Source organism: Balaenoptera ricei, chromosome 6 (genome assembly GCF_028023285.1).
Source record: "Balaenoptera ricei isolate mBalRic1 chromosome 6, mBalRic1.hap2, whole genome shotgun sequence".
In the NCBI taxonomy this organism is placed as follows: domain Eukaryota; kingdom Metazoa; phylum Chordata; class Mammalia; order Artiodactyla; family Balaenopteridae; genus Balaenoptera; species Balaenoptera ricei.
This window is the reverse complement of record NC_082644.1, coordinates 31,024,410-31,049,152: the sequence shown is the minus strand read 5'-3', so window position 1 is coordinate 31,049,152 and position 24,743 is coordinate 31,024,410. Positions and strand designations below refer to the sequence as shown.

Below are 24,743 nucleotides of genomic sequence, written 5' to 3'. Positions count from 1 at the left end.
TTGTTCTCATTCTCCTCATGCAGACTTGTTTCTGGCCCCTTGTAGGTGTGTCAGAGACTAAGGATCAACCTCTTTGAGCTAGGACTGGTAACCCGTGCTCACTGCAGAAATGCTCACGTCGTTCTCTTGATGGGAAGGGGAGTGGGCAGTGAGGACACTGCAGAGCAGACGCTCACCTAGGGTCACTCTTCAAGCCCTGGCAGTCTTCATAAGTGGGCTCAATGTGGCTTATCTCACCTGGGGCTCAGGGCCCATCAGCTGGCTTGGGACTGGGCATTGTACACACAGCCCAGTTTACAGTTGGGCTCAGCGAAGGGAGGGACTTGTCCAGACTCACAGCCAGGATGGAGCAAAGGCAGCAGACACCACAGTGCTCATACCTTCTTTCCTGCCCAGTGAGTGCTAGGGTCTGCCATGGCCGAGGAGGAAGGGGCCTTCTTGTTCAGGGCTCAGAGGCATGGCATAAGGACCCAGCTCTCCTCCTAGCCCACCTTGTCCTGCCCTGGGCTTTCGTCATGCCCATCCCTGCACCTGCAGCACCCCTCATCCTTCCAGGCTCTGATCCAATGCACATTTCCTCCTCTGCACCTGGCTTAGGGATGGACCCCTTCAACATACACTTAATAGTTTTTCTATGGTGAGCCACAGAAAGTGGATGCCAGGTGATGACGAGGTGCTGGCCCAGACTAGGGGTCAGCAAACTGCTGCCTGAGGGCCATATTTGGCTTTCAGTCTGGTCTTGTAAATAACATTTTACTCATTTTTGCCTCTGTTGTCTACGGCTGCTTTCACACCACAGCAACAGAGTTGAGGGTCATTGCAACAGACCCCATGCCTGTGTGATGGTTAATTTTGTGTGTCAACTTGGCTGGACTAAGGGATGCCCAGATAGCTGGTGAAACATCATTTCTGGTTGTGTCTGTGAACATGTTTCTGGAAGAGATTAGCATTGGTTCAATAGATACCTCCCTAAGTGTGGGTGAGCATCATCCAATCCACTGGGAGCCTGATTGGAACAGAATGTGGAGGAAAGGTCAGTTCACTCTCTGCTTGAGCTAAGATGTCCATCTTCTGCCCTCAGGCGTTGATGCTGCTAGTTCTCAGGGCTTTGTACTCAGACTGATTATGCCACAGGTCTACAACTTGCAAACAGTAGATTGTGTGACTTCTCAGCCTCCGTAACTGCCTAAGCCACCTCCTGTAATAAGTCTCCTCTTATGTATAGCTACATATATTCTCTTGCTTTCATTTCTCTGAGCATCCCTGACTAATACAGATTTTGGCGCTGAGAGTATGGAGCTGTTTCAGCTCTCTTCCTGTTTGACTCCCTGTTCCCTCCCTCCTGTCCTTGTCTCTGCCCTGGATGCCCCGCCCAGAGAGCCTGTGTGGCAGCCAGGGCTTCTCTGGAGGGACCTTCTGTGTCCGAGGGGTCCTGAGGTCTGTGCCCTGAGCCAGGCAAGTTAGGGAGAGGCGGATGGGGCCTTTTACTTGGAAAGTCCGCAAACTCCCTGTGGACACCAGGCTCTTGGTCCCTGTCCAGTCGCTGACCCCCGTGTGGGCTGTGTGGCCCCTGTGTGTGGGCCATTTGGGTCACTGGCCATGTGGGCCTCACACCCATGGACTGAAGGCAGAAGCCCCAGCATCATGCTAGCCTGCTTCAGCTTTCCCGTTTAGCTGTGCTCCAGTACAACTTTAGTTGTAGAATGAGGCTTGGACCAGACATGGGCCGCAGTGTGCTGACCTCCATTCTTCTCATCAGGTGGAAGAGGCAGGAGGGGGGCTGTTTGTCCACTGCTGGGTCCCAGCCCTTGGTGGAAGCAGAGGTTTGGTTTGTTGCATGAATGTCCTCATGGGCGTCCCCTCCCTGCCAAGACCCCACCCTCATAAACGGTTGGTGGTCCGCTAGTTGTCACCCTCCCTGCACGCACTCCATCCCCTCTGTGTCCTGCTCTCTGGGTGCCCTGTGCTCTGGACCATGCTGCCCTTGGCACCTCACTGCCAACACACCGAGATTGGTGGCTGCACTGGGCAGCAAGGTGGGGCCACCCAGAACCTGAACTTCGTGACAGGAACTCATCCTGTCTTGTCTCTAAGGGCTCCCACAGTGAGACTTCAGGCTTGAGGGAGGGAGGGTCAGGGTGGTACCGGTCTCGTTTACCAAAGTGTGCAAGTGCCCTAGTCTCTGAGCCCTCACCACTGTTGCCACTCCACAGAAACTAGGCAGCATGCTAAGTTACTTGGGGAAGCCCCCAGGCCTGACTCCCATCCCCACCCAACCCCTCTGCTCCCCACTTGGGTCTTCCTGCCCGGGCTGCCCCTGTGGTCTCTGAGACTCCCAACTCCTCCATTCTCAGAAAGTGGCTCCTGATACTTCCTAGAGAGCCTGGGATCTCCTGCCTGGCATGTGCTCACACTGTTCCCCGGGCTTTGGCCCCTCTTCCCACCACATTTGGCTTTGAAATCTTACCCCTGTAACCCTGCAACTCCCCTTCCTGGGCTGAAACTTGCCCTTGGCCCCCTCCCCATTTGGCACTTGCAGCCTCCCCCACCATGTCTGGTTCTGGCTGCAGGTGTCCACATGAATGTGGATGTACTTGAAGCAAGGCCCGGCGTGACCTCACAACTGAGCTCACTGGGCCTGGGAAGCTTCGGAGCAGTGGGCAGGGTATGGGCTGCAATCCTGTGTCAGGAACAGCGTCAGCCCGCTCACAGCTGGAGCAGCCCTGAGGGGACATCACAAAGGCACTGCCACCGCCGCCTCAAAGTCCAGACAGACATGCTGTGGTCCAGGAGGTCGTTGCCTTTCTTCCCCAGAGTGGCCAGGGAATTTTGTGGACAGACCTGGGATGGAGGCCAAAGCTGGGCCCCTGAGCTGCCCAGGAACTTTTGGAGGCCCTCCAGTAGGCACCGGCATGGGAAGTGTGCAGTGAGGTGAGGACAAGCATATCCACAGCTGGACACCCCAGTCAGATGGTAAATGGTGCTGCTCTGAGCGCTTCCTGGGATAGGGAGGCAGGTTTTGAGATAGACTCAAGCCTACACAGGATGGTGCAAGGTGGGAGGATGCTTTGGTCAGAAGAAACTCAGACAGGTGGGCTGAGTGACCAGGGGCATAGATAGTCTCCACTTCTCCCAACTTCAGCCTCCTGGCCTGTGAGCTGGGGCAGTGAGCATAAGGGTGAAGTCTCCAGGTTGATGCTTCAAAGACATCCAAGTTGTTGTCTTAGCTTTATTGAAGTATAAGTGAAATACAATAAATTGCATATATTTAAAGTATTCAGTTTGATAAGTTTCCATATAGGTGTATACTCATGAGGTCCACAGTGTGATCGAGATAATGAAGGTATTCATCATCCCCACATGTTTCCTCATCCCCATTTGTAATTTCTTTCCTCCTCATCCCCAGGCGACCATGACATATACATTTGTTTGCACTTTCTAGTTTTAAATAAATGGAATCATACAACACATACTGTTTTTTTTGGTCTGGCATAATTTTTAGATGTACGTTTGTTAATGTGCATATCAATAGCTATTCCCTTTTGATTGCTGAGTAGTATTCCATTGTGTGGCTGCTCCACACTTTTTAAAATCTATTTTCCTATTGATGGTCATTGGGTTGTTTTGAGTTTTTTGTTTTGTTTTGGCTGTTACAGATATACACATTCCTATATGAGTCTTTGTATAGACATATGCTTTCATTGCTCTTGGGTAAATACCTAAGACTGGATGGCTATGCCATATGTCAGATGTATGCTTAACTTTTTAGGAATCTGCCAGATTCTTTGCCAAAGTGGTTGCACCGTTTTACACTCCCCATCAGCAGTGTAGGAGAGTTCTAATTGCTCCACCCTCATGCCAGCCTTGGTAGGGTCAGGCATTTTAATCTTCAGTGTTCTAGTGGTAACTCATTGTAGTTATCATTTCCATTTCCCTTTTCATTTAATATGTTGAGCACCTTTTCATGTGATTCCTTCTCATATATATATCTTCTCAGGTGAAGTATCTGTTCAGTTCTTCTGCCCATTTTTTATTGGGTTATTTTTCTTACTGAGTTTTGAGAGTTCTTATATTCTGGATACAAATCCTTTATCAAATGTGTGATTTGCAAACATTTTTTTCCCAGTCTATGACTTGTCATTCTCTTAACTTGCCTAACAGCATAAATTCGTAGTTTTGGAGTCCAGATTACCAGTTTCTCTTTCTGTGGGTCATGTCCAAAGTCACAAACATTTTATCTTGTTTTCCCCTGGAAGTCTTATACTTTTAATGTTTAAGCTTATGATCCATTTTAAATTACTTTTCATATATGCTGTAAGGTATGGATTGTAGCTCATTTTTTTATATAAGGATATTCATTTATTCTATCATCATTTGTTAAAAGATTATCCCTTCTCCACCAAATTGCCTTTTTTTGTACCTTTGTCAAGTCAGTTGGCCATACGTATGGGTCTATTTCTGGATTCTCTATTATGTTCAGTACCTCTGTTTGTCCATCTTTATGCCGATAGTATGCTCTCTTAATTACTATAGCTTTATAATATTGAAATCAGTTAGTGTTAGTCCTACTCCTTTGTTGTTCTTTTTCAAAGTCATTTTGATTGTTCTAGGTCCTTTGAATTTCCATATGAATTTTAGAATGAGATGTTCAATTTCTACCAAAAAAAATACTGGGATTTTGATTGGCATTGTGATGAATTAAAAGATCCATTTGTGGAGAATTGACGTCTTAACAATATTGAGTCTTTTGGCCCATGAATAGGTATATCTCTCCATTATTTAATTTCTCTCAACAATATTCTGTGGCTTTTAACGTATAGGTCTTGCACATCTTCTGTCAGATTTAAGCATAAGCATTTAATATTTTTAATGCTATTGTAAATAATATTTAAAATTTTTTCACTTTCTGATTGTTCAATCCTAGCATATAGAAATAAGTTTGATTTTTGTATATTAATCTTGTGTCTTGCAGCCTAGCTGAACTCACTTATTAGTTCTAGTGGCTTGTTTGTAGATTTCTTTGGATTTTCTATACAGACTGTTGTGTGATGTGTAAATAAAGACAGTTTTACTTCCTCCTTTCCAATCTAGATGCCTTTGGTTTTTTTTGTTTCATTGCACTGTAGGCTGGGAACTCCAGTGCAAGGTTGAACAGAAGCAGGGAGACTCAGTTTTTCATCATTAAATAATATTAGCTGACAGGTGTTTGGAAGATGCCCTTTATCAGGTTGAGGATGCTCCCTTCTGTTTGCTGAGAGTGCTTATCAGGGATGAATGTTGAATTTTGTCAGGTTTTCCTGCATCTTTTGAGATGATCCCATAGATTTTCTTTTTTTGTCTTAATATACTGAATTACATTGATTTTTTTTTTCTAGTGATTGCTAATCAACACTACATTCTTTGGATAAGCCCCTCTGGATCATGGTTCCTTATCCTTTTTATATATTGGTAGATTTTTGTACTGTCTTTGGTTTTGGTTACAGGGTAATGCTGGTCTCATAAAATTAGGTGGAAAGTATTCCCTGCTTTTCAGTTTTCTGGAAGAATCTGTGTACAGTTGGATTTATGTCGTTCTTAAATGTTTGGTAGAATTCACCAGTGAAGCCATCTGAGCCCAGAATGTTCTCTTTGAGGATTTTAACTACACATTCGATTGCTTTAGTAGATATAGGACTATTCAGATAATCTATTTCTTCTTGAGTGGGCTTTGGTAGTTTTTGTCTTTCAAGGAATTTGTCCATTTCATCTAAGTTGTCATGTTTGTTGGCATAAAGCTGCTCATGATATTCCCTTATTATGCTTTTTAATGTTTGTGGTGCTCCTTACCCCCACCCCAGTTATTCTGGCTAGAGATTTATCAATTTGATTAATCTTTTCAAAGCACTTACTTTTGAATTAATTTATTTTATATTTTTTCTATTTCATTCATTTCTACTCTGATCATTATTGCTTCCTTTTTTTTCTTTGAATTTCATGTGCTCTTCTAATTTTTTGTTTCTGTTTTTACTTTTTATTGAGGAAAAACATATAGAGCACAAAGCATAAGTGTGAACTTCCAGATGCTGAACACACCCATGTAATGAGCACCCAGATCAAGAATCAGAACATCTCCAGCCCCAGAAGCCTCTTTCAAGGGCCCTCCCCCGACCCAATGGTCACCACTGCCCTAATACCAGCAGAGATTAGTTTTACTTATTCTTGGAACTGTATATATAAATGGAATCATACAGTATATCTCTTTTGTGTCTGGCTTCTTTCACCCAATATTATATGAGATTCGTCTCTGTTGTCTAAATAGCAGTAATTTACTCATTTTCATTTCTGTGTAGTATTTCATCATGTGACTATATCATAACTTTTCCTTCTGTTGACAAAACTTGGGAACTTTCTGGGTTTTTTGTAAATAATGCTCCTATAAACACGCAGGGTCAGAGAACAGGTGTGTGCTTAGTGTTAGTAGATAATAGTTTTCCTAAGTGGTTGTACCAGTTACTACACTCCCACCACCAGAGGATAAGAGGTCATGAGGGCTTTAGGCAGGGCATGACAATATGTGTCCTAGTCCACCATCCTGCTGTCCAGTGTTTGTTGAGCAACTGAGTGAATACACAAGCACACAGCTGAAAAGAGACAGTTCTGACTGGGGCTGGCTGAACTCTCATCACATACCATGTGGGCCCAAAGACTAGCTGTAAACAAGAAACAGCTCCTCCCCTAAGTAATACACAGTCTATAAGGAGGGTTTAAAACCATGCTCCCAGTGGGGTTTATAGGGTCTGTGTTCAGTACAGAATTTGTGTCTGAGACATGGAGGTGAGGAACATGGCAGCCACCAGGCAGGACTTGAAGGCCTTCATCCCTCGGTCTGTAGAAGGCCCAGAGAACGTTTGGGCTAAGGCCTGAAGGAGTGTTGTCTGGAGAAGACCAAGCACGGTGAGCTGGGGTGAACGTGGGGCTCTTACGAGGTGTGTGCCTGGGGCCTAGGCTCTTAGCCTTGTGAGCCTCAGTCGTCTCATCTGTTAAAAGGGCTTAACCCCACAGGGCTTTTAGCTGTACCTTGAGCTTTGTGTCCATTACCTGGTCTAGTTTTTAAGATGGAAGTGAGGTTATTGATTGGATTGGTGTTTGGTTTTTGTTTTTTTTTTGGTTTTTTTCCTGTAACATAGTCATTTAGCATTTAGTGCTATAAATATCCTCCTAAGTCCTTGCTATAGTGGCATCCCACAAATTCTCACATTCATTTCATTTTCATTTAGTTAAAAATACTTTCTAGTTTCACTTTTGATTTCTTCTTTGACCCATGTGTTGGTTAGGTGCCAAATATTTGAGGATTTTCTAGAGCGCTTTACATTATTGATTTCTCATTTAATTCCCTGTGGTTAGAGCAAATTCTCTGTATGGCCTGAATCCTTTTGGGGCATGTTTAATGGCCCAGAATATGGTTTGTCTGGGTAAATGTGTCCTTGAAAAGAATGTGTGTGCTGCTGCTGTCGGGTGGGAGATTCTACACATGCCAATTAGGTCAACCTAGTTAATAGTGTTGTTCATGTCTTCTGTGTCCTTACTGATGTTCTGCCTACTTGTCCTATGAAATCTTGAGAGAAATATGAAGAGTTGGATGTTGAACTCTCCCAACTATAATTTTGGATTTATCTATTTCTCCTTGCAGTTCTATCAGTTTTTGCTTCATAGAATTGTAAGGTTGTCTTTGTGACTTAGACTCCTTTTTTTGTTTTTTTGGCTGTGTTGGGTCTTTGTTGCTGCGCGCAGGCTTTCTCTAGTTGTGGCGAACAGGGGCTACTTTTTGTTGCGGTGCATGGGCTTCTCATTGCAGTGGCTTCTCTTGTTGCAGAGCATGGGGTCTAGGTGCGTGGGCTTCAGTAGTTGTAGCACGTGGGCTCAGTAGTTGTGGCTCACGGGTTCTAGAGAGCAGGCTCAGTAGTTTAGTTGCTCCGCAGCACGTGGGATCTTCTCGGACCAGGGATCGAACCCGTGTCCCCTGCATTGGCAGGCAGATTCTTAACCACTGTGCCACCTGGGAAGTCCCTAGACTCCTTATTATTATGAAATGACCCACTTTGTCACTGGTGATATTCTTTGCTTTGAAATCTACTTTATCTGATATTAATAGAGCCATTCCAGCTTTCTTTTGATGAGTGTTAGCGTGGTTTATCTTTTTTTCATTCTTTAACTTCTTTGAACAACTTTAACGGCTTTATTTATTAATATAATTCACTTACCATACAATTTACTCATGTAAAATGTATGGTTCATTGGCTTTTATATTCAAAGTTGTGCATCTATCACCACAACCAATTTTAGCACATTTTCATTAGCCCCAAAAGATACCCCCTTAACTGTCACCCACTCCAACCTCCCAACTCCACCCCCCGCCATGGGCAACCGTTGATGTGCTTTCTATCGCTATAGATTTGCCTGTTTTGGACATTTCATATAAATGGAATCATAAAATATGTGGCCGTTTATGACTAGCTCTTTTCACATAGCAGAATATTTTCAAGGTTCATATATGTTGTACCGTGTATCAGTAATTCATTTCTTTTTATTACCAAATAATATGCTATTGTATGGATAGACCACATTTTATTTATCCCTTCATCAATTGCTGGACATTTGGGTTGTTTCCACTTACTGGCTGTTATGAACATTTGTGTACAAGTTTTAGTGTGGATATATATGTTCTTTTTTTTTTTGAGTCTATACCTAGAAGTGGAATTGCAGAATCATATGGTAATTCTATGTTTAACTTTCTGAGGATCTGCCAGGCTGTTTTCCAGAACAGCTGCACCATTTTATGTTCCCACTAGCAATGTATGAGGGTTCCGGTTTTTCCATACCTTCACCAGCACTTGTTATTTTTCTTTTTTTAAATTTTATTTTTCAATTATATCCATCCTAGTGGGTGTGAGGTGCTATCTCATTGTGGTTTTGACTTGCATTTCCCTAATGTCTGCTGATGTTGAGCATCTTTTTATGAGCTGATTGGCCTTTTTTTTTTAATCTTTGGAGAAATGTCTATTCAAGTCTTTTGTACACTTTTTAAATTGGGTTGTTTATCTTTTTATTGTTGAGTTATAGGAGTCCTTTATATGTTCTGGATACTAGACCCTTATCAAATACAAAATTTAAAAATATTTTCTACTGTTGTGTAGGTTGTTTTTTCACTTAATAATGTCCTTTAATACACAGATTTTTAAATTTTGATGAAGTACAATTTATCTATTTTTTTCTTTTGTTACTCGTGCTTTTGGTGTCACATGGAAGAACCCATTGCCAACAAAGTGATGAGGATTTATCCCTATTTTCTTCTGAGAGTTGTAGTTTTAGGTCTTACATTTAGGTCTCTGATCCATTTTGAGTTAATTGTTATATATGATGTAAGGAAGAGATCCAGCTTCATTCTTTTGCATGTGGATTTCCATCTATCCTAGCACTATTTGTTGAAAAACTATTCTTTCATCACTGAATTATTTTTGCACGCTTCTCAAAAATCAATTGACCACATCTGTGAGGGTTTATTTCTGGACTCTTCTGTTCTGTTGGTCTATATTGTCTATCCTTATGCCAGTACCACACTGTTTTGATCACTGTATCCTCATATTAAGTTTTGAAATCTTAAGTTTGAGAATTTCAAAACTTAATGTGAGTCCTCCCACTGTGTTTTATTTCAATATTGTTTTAGCTGTTCTGGGCCCCTTTCAGTTCTGTATAAATTTTCATTTCTGCAAAAAAAGGTCATTGGAATTTTGATAGAGATTGCATTGAATCTCTTAATTATCTTTTAAAGGGATTTACATAAGAAGAAGAACAAGTCTTTTATATTTGCTCACGTAGTCACCATTTCTGGTGCTTTTAACTCCTTGTAAATCTAGATTTCCATCTGGTATTGTTTTTCTTCTCCTGAAGGATTTTATTTAGCACTTTGTAATGCATTTCTGCTGGTGATAAATTCTTACAACTTTTGTATGTCTGGAGTCTTTATTTCACCTCTATTTTTGAACAGTTCTCACTGGGTATGGCGCTACAGTTAATAAGTTTTTTGTTTTGTTTTTTCAAGATGTTGCTCCACTGTCTCCAGGCTTGTCAGAGAAATCCTGTGTCATCCTTATGCTTCCTTCTCTATAAGTAGTGTGTCCTTTTTCCTCTGGCTGATTTTAGTATTTTTTTCCTGCATCACTGGTTTTAAACAAGTTTGTGATATGTTTAGTGCAGTTTTCTTCTTATTTCTTGTGCTTGGAGGTTGATGAGCTGCTAAGATTTGTGGATTTATAGTTTCCATCAAATTTGGAAAAATTTCAGTCATTATTGCTTGAAGTTTTTTTTTTATCCTCTCTTCCTCTCCCGTAGGGACTCTTAACTACCCATGTGTTGGGCTCCTTGAAGTTATCCCACAGCTCACTCACACTGTGTTTGGTGTTTTAGTCTTTTTTTTTTTGCCTATGTGTTTTATTTTGAGTAGTCTTATTGCTGTTTCTTCAAGTTAACTAATCTGTGTTGTGCAATTTTCCGTTAATCCCATCCAGTGCCCCTTTCATCTCACACCTTGTAATTCCATCTTCTGTATCTTCTCTGGTTGCTGCTTGGCATGGCTCAGTGTTCCTGAGCCTATAGAAATCAGTCCTGCCCCATCTCCCGGCTCTGTCACTGTGTCACTCTGTCCTCTCCTTTCCTCGTGGACTGGCTTCTCTGCCCCTTTGCAGGCCCAGTCACCAGTGATTGGGTGCCAGGTTCTGGGTTTCACTGTGTTGGGAGATGGTGCCGTTATTCCTGTGTGTGTTCATGTGCTTTATTCTGGGATATAGTTTGATCCTTTCAGGTTTTGCCCTTAAGCTTTGTTGGTCGGGACCAGAGAGCATTTCCCCAGCTCCACTTTGTCCTGACCTGCAAGGGCTCTACCTGCTGCCTGTGGGTTAGGGCTTCCCTCTTGCTGGTAGGAATAAGCGCTGCTTACAGCCTGTGTAGGCAGTGGAATTGTTTCCTCTGTCCCTATGGGTGGCCGTTTCCTGGCTTCGGTGGCTTCCTCACAGGCTTGCACTGACTGTCCCCTGCGAGGACTGAGGGCCCCTCTGTTCAAAGGTCTACTGCCTTCACTGCCTTGTCCACTCACTGTCTTCCAGTACCACCTCCTTCTCTCAGGCCTGCCAGGCCTCAGTTTCTTTCTGCACCATGGCTGAAGTTCCTTCTGGGAGGAGTGGGGGGTGTCACGGAGCTTACCTGTGCCCTGCCTCTCACTATCTGGTGTTCAGTGACGTGAAAACTATTGCTTAGTCACATAAACTTCCCAGTTGTTTTTAGTTTTCCACATGGGAGGGAGATCCAGACTCTGTGAGTGTCTTGTCTTGGCAGGAGGTGTAAGTCTCCAGCTCCATTGTCTTTGAAAAGCTGCCTGGGTGCTCATGGGCCCCAGGCTGGGAGCTGGGTGGAGGTGAAGATTCAGGCCAAGGTGTGAATGTGTGTGTGTGTGTGTGTGCACACACACGTGTGTTTAGCCATCCCACCTCAGGATAGCCTCTGATGATGACACGGTGCCTCACGAGATGTCGGTGCTCCAGCTCGAGATTCAAGTGCGTGTTCTGCTCTGTTTACCCCGTTAGGCTTGTCTGGAGGTTTGGAGAGACACCCATGAGCTGGCTGATGCTTTCCAATACACCTGCCCCATGGGTTGGGTTCTTCCTGCACTTCTGGCAAGTTCTGGTTCGCCTAGCGCTGGCATGCAGCTGGGGGTTGGGGCTGCCACCCAGGATACGGCAGGTCCTACGTAGACACAGATTTGTGCTTTAGTCTTTCCCTGGGACCAGGATGGAGGAGGTGGAGGACAGCAATAGAAATCATAGAGCTGAGCTGACTTGATTTAAAAAGGAGCCTGTGTCTTCACTGAGCAGGTTGTCAGTGGCTGAGAGCAGATGAACAAGACTCACTCTTGGGAGGGAGAGCAGTTACCCTGACCATACCCTACCCTACTTTATTTAGCCAGTCCCCTGCCGACAGAGAAACAAGACACTTTCTACATTTTGATTTTTTATATTACCAACAGTCCTGCTCAGTAACATCCTTATACATGGCGTTGCACATTTTCCCCGTTGTTTTCTTGGACTAAATTCCTAGACTTCATATTAAATAATAAATGAATGAAAATGTTTCTATTTCTCTCAAGAGATAAAGGCATCGTTTTCTTTGCTCTTTAGGAGCCCTCTCTCTTTTATTTTTCTTCTGTGAGCCAGGAGCCCTGTAAAGAGACAAGGTCTCCCCTCAGAGGTCTGCATGGGGTGGCCAGTGGGAAGGGGGCCCCTGGGGAGGACACACACTACAGGCCTATGTGGGTCACGTCCTGGCTACTGTGATGGTGCAGGGTGGGAGGGAAAGAGAAGCAAAAGTGCTTACTAGGGGCCGTGACACCTGGGGGGACATGACACGATGGCAGGTCCGAGCCGGCCGGGACCTGGGGCATGGACTTGGGTAGGCCAGCGCCAATCCTGGTTGTACTTGCCCATGGGGGCTCCTCCCTGAGCCAGCCACATGCTCCTTTGCCTCTTACAGCCTAAAGCCCTTGCTGGGTCTGGGGATGGTGGGTCCTCTCCCCTCTGGTATTTTTATCTCTGTGCTCAGGTCCTGGACAGGTGGGCAGGGTCTCCTGACTAGGACACACATGGGGACCTGTTGGCCGATTCTGAGTGGTCTGGTTCACACTCTTGTCCCCTAACTTGTGCCAGGCTTGGGCTTCCACCTTCCCAGGCCTCCCCAGGCACAGGTGTCTCCCAGGATGAGTGAATCAGGATCAGGCATGGTAAGGGCACTTCCCTGAGTCTTGGTTTCCATATCTGGAGGGAGACCTCAGACCCATCCTGGTTCTGGGGGCTTCCCTTCCTGGCCCCGGACTGGGGCCAGTCTGCTGATGGGGGCCACGCTGGCAGAGATGGTGGCTGGGGCCTCCTATCCCTGCCTCACCCCAGTTCCTCCAGCCCGTCCCTCTATCCCATCCCACCAGGGCTCCTCATTAGCCCCACTCCCAGCTCTTCTGTAACCTCACAGCCCTCGTGTAGCCCTTAGGTATCTTGCTCCTCCTGTGTCCCCCTCTTCCCCCACGTGTCTGGCCACAGGGTTGCCTACAGTCTCCCCCTCAAGAGCATCTCATCTCCTGCAGGCATTTGGACAGGCCCACACGAACCATAAAAAGGTGGCTGCGGACGGCGAGAGCCGGGAGGAGAGTCTGATCCAGGAGTCAGCTTCCAAGGAGCAGTACTATGTGCGCAAGGTGCTGGAGCTGCAGACAGAGCTGAAGCAGCTGCGCAACGTGCTTGCCAACACACAGTCGGAGAACGAGCGCCTGGCCTCAGTGGCCCAGGAGCTGAAGGAGGTAAGCAGCAGAACTAGGGTGGGCTGCTTGACTGTGGGTGGGTGGGAAAACAAGCCAGTGCTTCCTGGGGGCAGGGCCACCCACAAGTTGTTCCACTCCCAGCCCAGTTTTATGTGGTTCATGGTGGTCCAGGAAGGACTGAGGGTGGCAGGATCCCAGCTCTGCCCTTGGGCTGATGTGAATCCTGGGTTCCTCATGTGAACAACAGAATTATAGTGTCCACCTGCCAGCTCGTGACAACAAAATCAGAAGGGACCACCACAGACAGCTCCTAGGATCAGCTCGGCCCCTGACAGGGGCCTGGCCATGAGAGGCCTGGGCAGGTGGAGAGGGGAGGGCAGGCATCCAGTGCCCTCCGAGAGAGGTGGGAGGGTGGGCCACCATTCGCAAGATGGGGTGGGACAGCATCAGGGGAGCAGGCATAACCAGAAGTCTACATGAGCTGCAGTCCTGGCTGTGGCCTTGGTGGGGGGGGGGGGTCCCTGGTTGTTAGAGCCCACAAGTTCTCATTAGGAAGGGCAAGAGGCCTTGCTCTGGGCTGTGGGAAGACCCACTCTCTGGCCTCTATTCTCCTGGGGGGGGCGGGGAGCAAGTGACAGGTGACCAGAACAGCAGATGTTTCTGAGCGGTGGGCAGCTCTGAGGTCGACACCTCAGATGTGAGGGTGTATGGCAGTCAAGGTCCCACAGGGCTGGGAGGGGACACTGGCAAGGTTTGGGGCAGAGCCCAGGGTCCGGCAACAGTGGGGAGTAGTCACCCACCCTGGTTTGGGATCAGAGATCACCAAGGCTTGTGGGCCTGGGAGGAACTTGGCTGGATCCAGGGGGAGTGCATGATCTCATTTCCTCCTACAGGAGCATTCTAGTCAGGGTGGGGAGAAGGGGCCATTGGAGCTGTAGATTTGACCACCCAAGTTGGAGACTAGACTCTGCTGACTAAGTACCCTTTTCCGGAAGAGCCAGTAGAGGTGCTCTGCCCAGCCCAGACTCATTCTGCTCCTTCCCTCTTCCAGAAGGGGGCTGTCAGGAGCGTGGCGGGGGACTTGCTGACTACTGACTTTGGCGTCAGGAAATGAGCTCAGCCAGTCCCACACACTGCTATTGAAGAACAGGTCTGGTTGGGCCAGGATTCCTGCTGTTCCTCTTAGTGCTTCAGGAGGAAGCCTTCTCCTCCCCACCCCCATACATCCTCAGTGCATCTCTCTCCTGAGGCCCCACCTGTGCCCCTGATCACTGTAGGAGCTGTGTAGGATCACTGTGGAGCCATGCCAGGTTCTTGGTTGGAGTGGAGGCTCTCCATCACTGCCTACTCAGACTAGAGCCCTGGTCAGTGTCCCCATCGTTGCTGGCTCTGTCTGTACTCTGCTCCCATCCCACTCAAGTTACTCTTCTGCTGGTCCTGGCCCTGCCACTTCTGCCTGAGCTGCTCTGCTGAGCTCCTCCATGGCCGTCCCCCATCCTACAGGAGGCTTGCACCAAGGCTCGGGCCTGGCTGAGGAGCCTGGATCATGAGGACACAACACCAAGCACTGTCCCTGATAGGCACCAACCTGTACCTGTCTTGGTGTGACCCAGCCAAGGAGGCTTTGCACAGTCGCCATAGGAGATGCCCCTTCCACAGGAGGTCATTTCCCTCCCTGTGCCTGGTCCTGCTGCCGTCCATGTTCAGTGACTGATGGGCCAGCTGTGCTGTGCCCTCTGACCCCCACCCCCATCCCCATCCTTCCACCCTGCGATGACTGGCTTAGGGGTTCATTCCCCCATGCCCAACTCTCCAAGAGGAACTCGTGGCCTCCATCATGTGACACGTGTAGCAAACATGCTCAGCATGTGGGACAGTTCCAGCTACCCCATAACTTGTCCTCTCAGTGACCCTGTGGGCATCCAGTTACTTCCCTCATCTCACAAATTGGGAAACCAAGGTGCAGAAGGTTTGGCTGCATGCCTAAAGTCAGTGGGTCCTGACCTCTGCACTGTGAATGGACGGGCCCCGCCGACTTCTGTCCTGGGACATGGCCTTGGGCCCCATTTTGCAGATGGAGAAGCAGAGACCCAAGGAGCTGGGCACGGCCACAGCTGGCTGGAGGCAGAGTCAGGTCCTTTGCACATGCCAAGGCCTTCCACGGATTTGCCTTGGGAATGGAGGGGTGAGGGCTTCCTGGCGAAGCAGGACTGTGAGTTGTGGAGGTGTCAGCAGCATCTGCCCGGTGGGACCCCCCCTAGGAAAAGTCTTTCTGTCCCATTGGACCCTGGCCTTGCTGTCCTGGTGGACTCTGCACATGTCAGGCCCTGCACAGGCCCAGGAGTGAGTGACAAAGATGTCCCAGCAGAAGTCATGTCGGTTGCCATCTCCCCTGTCCTGGCTAGGAGCCAGGAAAAGGCTTTTTTCCTGCTATGGTGGCATCTGGGCCACCAGGAGCTTCTGGAAGAAAGCAAGGTGTTAGGCCGCAAAGTGAGGTGGTGGGTATTGGGTCAGGAGCAGCAGCCCCATGCTCCAGTGTGGAGTGGACAGGCTTGGACAGAAGGACACCTGGCTCCAGAGCCAGGGCATGGGGTTGTCACATGGGCAGACAACCCAGAGGTTGCTAATCATCCAAATTCCTCGCTTACTAATTCTGCTTTCCACCCAGCCCTGGTATACAGCTCAGCCTGGTTTTCTACCACTTTCCAGCAAGGACAGCCTTTCCACTGTTTCTTATTCCCTCCTAAGGCCTTACTGGGAGCACTTCTAACTAACATTCATACCTCTTCTAGTGTTATTTTGTGATGGTATATGCATTCCCTAAGGCAACTGAAGATTTCTCTGTGACTCTTCTCTGAGCCTCACCAGAGTCACCTGAAACAATTACATTTCTACCAATAGTCTCAAGGCAGTCTGGCCTTTTCCTGTCCTCCTCAAAGCTCTTTCAGCTTCTGGCCATCCCCACCTCCACGGCCACTTCCACATATTCAGGTATTTGTTACAGCAATGTCTTTTTCCTGGTATTAAACCTATATTTGTATATTTGTTTTTTCGGGCCACCATAATAGATTGCCACAAACTACTGGCTTAAAACCACAGAATTTTATTCTCTAAGATTTTCTGTATCTGAAATGAAGGTGCTGGCAGGACCATGTTCCATGTGGAGCCTCTCCAGCTTTTGGGTGCCGGCAACCCTCCGTGTTCCTTGTCTTGTGTTCACATTGCTCCGGTCTCTGCCTCTGTCTTCACCTTCTCCCTGTGCAGGCTCCACAACTCTGACTGGGCTGGGGCATCCCTCCCACCTCCACCCTGGCCTTACACGGGGCCACAGGCCTTTCCTGGGGCTTGGGCTATGGCCTCCTGGCTAAACATCTTGCCCTTTCCTCTGAGGGAAAATACTGACCAGCTTTGGAGCGCTCCTGTGCTGGGCGGTGCTCCCTCCCTGTGCCTTAGCTCCAGCTGCACCGTGATGGGGCTTCTGCGACATGGGGTACTGGCTGCTCTGCATTCCAGACTCCCAGACCTGACTTCAGTACAACACCCCTCCTCACCTACTCGGCCTCCCTCAGCAGCAGCTGACACCAGTTGGCAATGTGTGTGCTGTGCGTGGGCGACTGTACACGTGCCTCAGTGAACAAGACAGAGCCTAGAGCAGCACCTAGCACACTTGGTACGTACTCAGTAGTGAAGGAGTGGGTGATGCCCCTCGGGGCGGTTGAGCATCACATGCAGTGCCAGTATGGAGACAGCGCCAGTGAAAGGTTTTCTGAGCCACACAGAGAGGCCACACGTTGTCCAGGTCCGTTTCTGTGAATGTCAAGAAAAGGCAAATCCACAGACTGAAAGCAGATTGGTGGTTGCTAATTGGTGAGTGGTTTCTTTTTAGGGTGATGAAAATGTTCCGGAACAGGTAATGGTGCACAACTCTGAAGAAGCTATAACCACTGAATTGTACACTTTCAGTGGGTGAACTTCATGGTATATGAATCATATCTCAATAAAAATAACAAAGACAACTCCTGTGCAGGAAGACTGCGCAAGGGTTCAGCTCAGCAGAGGTTTCTGGTGCAGCCTGGGCACATAGGTTCTGGGGTGCAGAGGGCTTTGGCCTAGGCAATCAGGCTGGCCTGTGGTCTTATCTCTTTCTGTCTTCTTTCTGTCCACCTCAGGACCACTTGTTTTATTGAGGGGAGTTGTTAAGTTTTAAATAAAGCCCATTTACATTGTTCGTGACCAACAGCTCCCACCCGCTGCCCCTGTCTCACCATCTTACCTCCTGTGTCCTCCCATACTGAGAGTAGGCAGGTGGTCTCAGCAGGTGCATCAGGCCAGAGTGGGCTGAACCACAGCAGGTGGGGAGCAACCAGCTTGCCTTACACAAAGTGGATGCAGCAAGCATGTGTTCTTATATTGCAATCATTGTGTTAGGACTCTCCAGAGAAGCAGACCAATAGGGGTGTGTGTGTGTAGAGAGAGAGAGATTTATTGTAAGGAATTGGCTCACTCAGTTGTGGGAGCTGGCAGATCCAAAATCTGTGGGTTGTGCCAGCTGGCTGGAGACCCAGGGAAGAACTGATGTTGCAGCTTGAGTCTGAAGGCTGTCTTTTTTTTTTCTCAAGGCCTTCAACCGACTGGATAAGGCCCACCCACATTATGGCGCGTGATCTGCTTTACTCAGTGGGTCTACTAATTTAAATGTTAATCTCATCTGAAAGATACCTGAATGGCGACATCTAGACTGGTGTTTGACCAAATATCTAGATGCCAGGACCTAGACAAGTTGACACTAAAATTAACCATAACAGTCAGTTGGGTGGTAAACAAGGGAAATGGCCAGAGTCGAGGTGTATGCAGAACTTCGTTAGGAAGCAAGTAAGTATATGTTTCCTCCCATTGCCACTCACATTGTTATTTTGTTTATTTTTGCCTAATAGGAGTTTTGCTTTCCGGGGGCCTTGCATTTCTCCAGTCAGTAACTTGGTGTCTGTTTTTTCTGGTGTTGACTCTTGGATACCTCCTTGGGTCACTTATTGAGAAGACTGCATTAGTCCATTTATTGGAGATTTTGGTAGTAAGCGTTTGTCAGGAGTGCTTGATACATATAATGACTCACTCCCCTCTCTGTTGCTTTCTTGAACTTTTTTTCTTATTGGTCCTATTTCATTTTACCAATCCAACATTGCTGTTCCGTGTGTACCTATATGGAATCTTAGTGTATGCACGGATGTGATCACAAGAAACCTCAGCACCAGCAGAGAGGCCAGTGTGCTGGGTGAGGAGGACAGGGTGAGCTATGGGGCCCAGTGGGTGATGGCGCTTCTAGCCGAGGATCCAGGTGGGGCGGTGTTGGCGTGGGGGGGTGTTAGATCTTTGCAGGCATGTGGGGGAAGCTGCTTGGAGCGTTGGGAACAGGGATGTGGGGAGAGATGGAGAGTTTGTCTAGGGGATGATTCTGCCCCCGTGGGACACTGGCCATGTCTGGAGGCAGTTTCAATGGTCACAACAGGGGTGGGGGCTGCATCCAGTAGGCAGGGCTCAGGTTGCTGCTAAACATCCTACAGTATACAAGGTGGCCCCAGAATGTGGGCCAAGGGACCCAGGTCCTGGCACACGGCACATAGTAGCAGCCAGTTGAGAATTCCCAACAGTCTTGATTGCACAGTTCATGCCAGGTCTACACTCGCCTCTCTCCGTGCATGATGTTTGAATCCTCAAGGCACCTCGGAGGCGAGAACTCTTTTTTTAACAACTTTATTGAGATAATTCATATCCCTTACAACTCACCCACTTAAAGTGTACAGTCAGTGGATTTTAGTATATTTACAGATTTATGCACCATCCCAAATCAATTCTAGAATATTACATCATTCCAAGAAGAAACCCCATTAGCAGCCACTCTCCATCCCATCTTCTCCTTGCCCCCCAGCGACCACCCATCTGCTTTCTATCTCTGTGGATTTGCCTATCCTGGACATTTCATGTAAGTGGAATCATACAATACAGTACATGACCACTAATACCTCTTCTTTTATTCATGTTGTTTTCAAGATTTATTTGTGTTACAGCATGTTTATCTCATCAGTTGGTGGACATTTGAGTTGTTTCCACCTTTGCTATTGTGAATAGTGTCTGAACATTTGTGCACAAGATTTTGGTGGACGTGTGTTTTCCTTTCTCTCGAGTGCATGCCGAGGAGGGGCATTGATGGGTCAGATGTTAACTCTGTGCTGAACTGTTCGAGTAGCTGCAGACTGTTTCCACAGCTCTGCATCATTGTACATGCTACCAGCAGCATGTGACAGAGGAACTACTTTGAACCCCATTTTACAGATGAAGAAACCAAGGGTCAGAGCAGGCTGAGATCCTGCATTGTTCACTGCCATACCTCACAGCCCAGGGCCCCAGCTCCTCGCCAGGTGGCCACATCGGGCACCATAGCAGGCCTGGGATTCCAAGTCCCAGCCGCATGGCCACTACAGTGGGCCTGGCTGCACTGAGCTCCTTCTGCCCCAGGGGTGGTGAGACCAGCTAGGGCAGGCTGCTCACACCTGCCTTCCTCCTGGCAGATCAACCAAAATGTAGAGATTCAGCGTGGCCGCCTGCGGGATGACATCAAGGAGTACAAGTTCCGGGAGGCCCGTCTGCTGCAGGACTACTCGGAGTTGGAGGAGGAGAACATCAGTCTGCAAAAGCAGGTGTCTGTGCTCAGGCAGAACCAGGCAAGTATCTGGGCTGGGCAGGTGGGACAGGTAGGTTGGCTCTGGGCCACGGCCCTGGCCTAACCCTCACTTTGCTATCTCCGTGGTCAGGAGGCGTTTCACCCTCCTTCCACACACTCAAGCTGAGGGCCGCATGCCACTGTGGACCAGGGGTGTGGCAGCAGGGCCCAGCCCCTCCAAGATCAGAAAAACAAGGCCTTTGGCTGTTTTGTTGGCTGGCAGTTGGGCTAGACAAGGTGTTCCAGCCAGCAAAGATGAAAAAAAAACAAAAAAAAATGGAGGTGATAAAGAACCCCAGAGTCTGGGTGTGCAGCTTCATCTCCTCTCAGGTACTGACAGGAGACTAGAGATGTCCCTATGCCCTGTGGGACCCTAGAGCTGTCAGCGCACCCACTTCTCCCACTGTCTCAGGTTTGCCAGCCCCCTTTGACCTCCATGTGGTCCTGGACCTTGGGGTGAAGCCAGGTGGGCCTTGAACAGTGTGGAGATGTCCAAGCTGTCATATCATGCCCTCGAGTAACACCGCAATGGGTGGGATGAGTAGGATCACTTCCACCTGGGACAGGACAGGGCAAGAGGGTCACCTCTACCCGGCTGTGATAGGATGGGGACAGAAGGATCATCTCCACCTATGAGAGGACAGGGGCAGGAGGGTCACCTCCACCAGTGAGAGGACAGAGACAGGAAGGTCACCTCCACTTGTGATGGGACAAGAGGGTCACTTCCATCTGTAACAGGACACCCAGGGGGTCTTGGGCACTCAGGCCCCTCAAGACCTGACCCTACCACCTAACTCTCCAAGAACCACAGCTCTACAGGGTGGAGACTGGGGGGACCTTTATTCCAGGAACCCCAAACATCAGGGACCTGAGTATTTAAATCCTGCATAGGAAAGTGTGGGCCCATGTGTTTATGCTGACAGCAGAACCTCTGTGACTGTTACAACCAGCAGGGAGTGGATCTCCTCCCAAGAACATAGGCACAGGAGCTCCTTCTCTAGCTGCATAGCAGGCCCTCTGTGATGCTGTGCTCATCTGCAGTCACACACAAGCATCCTGAGGAGGCGGAAACCAGGCCCTGGGTGGCACGTGGTAGAGTCTGGCCCCTCCCTGGGGTTCCCCTACCCCAGGCCTTGACCCACAGAGACCCTCTTGGTCCTGCCTCTGAGTGGTTTGTTCCTTGTTTCTTGTACACATATTGCAGGATAATAAAATTTTTTTTAAGTTGCCCATAGATCCTAAGTACCCACATCAAGCATTGGTTTCTGTCTGCTCTCTCCTTGTCCACCTGCAAATACTGTTTGAACAGGCATGACCTTGCATTCTGCCTCTCACTCCCACTCCCACTCGGGCCTCTCTCAGTCTGGGTGGTATGTGCAGCTGAGGCACATCCCACTTCAGTGGGAGTTTTAGTTCCTTCATCTTGAAATATGATTAGAAGTAGTGGTCATATTGCACATCTAGATACATGTTTTACATATCTTAAAATATTTAATCAACTCTTAGTGCTATTTAAGTAGTTTTAGAATTTAAAGTCAGTATACACTTGGCAACATTTTAAGTCACCTGACAAATTGGCAGTGTGGATGTGTTCTGATTTCCATGGCATCTCTGGTGATGAGCAAGTCTCATGCTTCTGCACTGCTCATACCACGTGCACGTGTCCCAGGCGTGGGCTGACCATTTCCTGGGTGCACCTCATGCCTGTAACCCTCTAAGCATCCATGTCTTCCCAGCTGTGTAGTCAGCACAATGGTGCTTCTTCCCCATTCCTCAGGCATAGAAGAGTGTTGATCTCTCTTTCACAGGTGGAGTTTGAGGGCCTCAAGCATGAGATCAAGCGTCTGGAGGAGGAGACCGAATATCTCAACAGCCAGCTGGAGGACGCCATTCGGCTCAAGGAGATCTCGGAGCGGCAGCTGGAGGAGGCGCTGGAGACGCTGAAGACAGAGCGGGAGCAGAAGAACAGTCTGCGCAAGGAGCTGTCGCACTACATGAGCATCAATGACTCCCTCTACACCAGCCACCTGCACGTCTCCCTGGACGGCCTTAAGCTCGGTGATGACGCCGAAGCCCTGGCCAATGGCTTCGAGCACGGTGGCCTGGCCAAGCTGCCGCTGGACAACAAGACCTCCACACCCACCAAGGACGGCCTCGCTCCACCTTCCCCCAGCCTTGTTTCTGACCTCCTCAGTGAGCTCAACATCTCTGAGATCCAGAAGCTTAAGCAGCAGCTAATGCAGGTGAGTGGGTGGGTAGCCCCACCCCACCCGGGTCTTGTCACAGCCCCGGGCCTTGGGCCCACGTGCACCATTCCCACCTCCACTCCTGTCCCCCATGGTGTTGGCCAGACCTGCTGGTCTCCAGGACAGCGCTTTCCTGACACTTTGTCAATGCTATGCACCTTCTTTTACTTACATTTCTTTTACATAGGTAATTCTGTATTGTTAACCTAAGTGGAATTGCAGCATTATAGGTGGAAGGTGCCCAGAGAATTAGGTTTCTGGTTACAAGTTTGGGCACCACCAGAGGTTTTCTTATGTCTGTCTGAGGTCCCTGCGTGTAGTTTCCCATGCTGTGTCCTGTAGACACGTCACGTCGGGGTTTCCTGCCCCGACTGAACAGAATCCCAGAGTCTGCACCACAGCCCCTTGGTTCGCTGCGTGTCTCTGAGGAGGGACTCACCCAACCCCGCAAGCATCTGGTCAGGGGGAAGAGCCATCATAGCCCCACACATGACACCTCCACCCGAATTTATCACAGAGAGGCTAGCAGGGTGATGGTCATGGCATGGATGGAGTCACTACTGGGACTGTCCAGGGGTCCTCTGAGCTCAAGTACTCGTGTGGGCTGTTGACGGGCCCTTTCTGTGCCTTCGCAGATGGAACGGGAGAAGGTGGGCCTGCTGGCAACGCTGCAGGACACACAGAAGCAGCTGGAGCAGGCCCGAGGGGCCCTGTCGGAGCAGCAGGAGGAGGTGAGCCGCCTCACAGAGAACCTGAGTGCTCTGCGGCGCCTGCAGGCCAGCAAGGAGCGGCGGACGGCCCTGGACAGTGAGAAGGAGCGAGACAGCCATGAGGATGGTGACTACTATGAGGTGGACATCAATGGGCCTGAGATCCTGGCCTGCAAGTACCGTGTGGCCCTGGCAGAGGCTGGGGAGCTTCGGGAGCAGCTGAAGGCCCTGCGCAGTGCACACGAGGCCAGCGAGGCCCAGCACACCGAGGAGAAGGGCCGGCATGAGGCCGAAAGCCAGGCGCTCACTGAGAAGGTCTCCCTGTTGGAGAAGGCCAGCCGCCAGGACCGCGAGCTCCTGTCCCGGCTGCAGATGGAGCTGAAGAAGGTGAGCGACGTCGCAGGCGAGACACAAGGCAGCCTGAGCGTGGCCCAGGACGAGCTGGTGACCTTCAGTGAGGAGCTGGCCAACCTCTACCACCACGTGTGCATGTGCAACAACGAGACGCCCACCCGTGTGGTGCTGGACTACTACCGAGAGGGCCCGGCTGGCGCCGGCAGCTGCAGCCCTGAGGCCCGTGGGCGTCGCTCACCTGTCCTGCCCAAGGGGCCGCCTGCCGCAGAGGGTAGGGCCAGGGACAGCAGCCCCTCACCTGGCTCCTCACTGCCCTCGCCCCTGAGTGACCCACGCCGGGAGCCCATGAACATCTACAACCTGATCGCCATCATCCGTGACCAGATCAGGCACCTGCAGGCAGCCGTGGACCGCACCACAGAGCTGTCGCGGCAGCGCCTGGCCTCACAGGAGCTGGGCCCAGCTGCAGACAAGGACCGGGAGGCACTCATGGAGGAGATCCTGAAGCTGAAGTCGCTGCTCAGCACCAAGCGGGAGCAGATCACCACGCTGCGCACGGTGCTCAAGGCCAACAAGCAGGTGTGCATGGCTCTCGGGTCCAGCAGGGGTGGGCACGTGGGCGGGGGGTTTCTCACCCTCCCTGGCCTCCTGTCCCGTGCTGTTCCTGCTACTGAAGGAAGGATGTGAGAAAACCTCACCTCAATGCTGTGGGGAGGGGCTGAGGCCTTTGAGAGGCCCCAGGGCTGGCTGGGGTCTTGGTCTGTGGCACTGAGGCAGCAGACCCCTCCTGACGCCCCTCACCTGCCCATCTTTTGCATCTCTGACCCCCCAGACGGCAGAGGTGGCCCTCGCCAACCTAAAGAGCAAGTACGAGAACGAGAAGGCCATGGTGACCGAGACCATGATGAAGCTGCGCAATGAGCTCAAGGCCCTCAAGGAGGACGCGGCCACCTTCTCCTCACTGCGTGCCATGTTCGCCACCAGGTAACGCTTGCTGTTCCTTCGCTGCTCAGCAGCCCAGGAGCCTGGCCCTGTGGGTGATTCCATTTCTGCTGTGTGAAAACCCAGGGGCCCAGTTTTGTCTCCACTTTACACCTAAGATGAGAAAGTTGGAAGCAGAAAGCTAAAAGAGTGGGTCTTATGGCCAGGCTGGAGACATGAGCTTCGAAGGAGAAACGGGCAAGTGGGCAAGCCAGTGATAACAAATGAGTCTGCCCCCAGAACTTGGTGGGAAGTTCGTGTATTTAGAAGGAAGGTTCCCCTCCCAGCAGGGGCGGGGTCCCAGTGCTGCCCCTCTGACCCTACCAGTTAGAGTTTGTGGGGGTGGCGGGCGGTGTCTTTCTTTAGGCCAGTCCTGTGGTCAGGAAGCCGGGCAGGTG

At 49.3% G+C, this 24,743-nt stretch overlaps 1 protein-coding gene across 2 annotated transcripts in view; it reads left to right on the top strand.

Annotated features, from left to right (window-relative positions):
- The window catches only part of BICD2 (BICD cargo adaptor 2), a 53,962-nt gene that overhangs the window by 24,018 nt on the left and 5,201 nt on the right, over nt 1–24,743 (top strand). For both annotated transcript variants that reach the window (XM_059924409.1, XM_059924408.1), the window contains exons 2-6: nt 13,163–13,375; nt 19,903–20,055; nt 21,863–22,297; nt 22,936–23,943; nt 24,197–24,348. In XM_059924409.1, the coding sequence (XP_059780392.1) occupies nt 13,163–13,375; nt 19,903–20,055; nt 21,863–22,297; nt 22,936–23,943; nt 24,197–24,348 (1,961 nt within the window). The remainder of the gene's footprint in view (nt 1–13,162; nt 13,376–19,902; nt 20,056–21,862; nt 22,298–22,935; nt 23,944–24,196; nt 24,349–24,743) is intronic.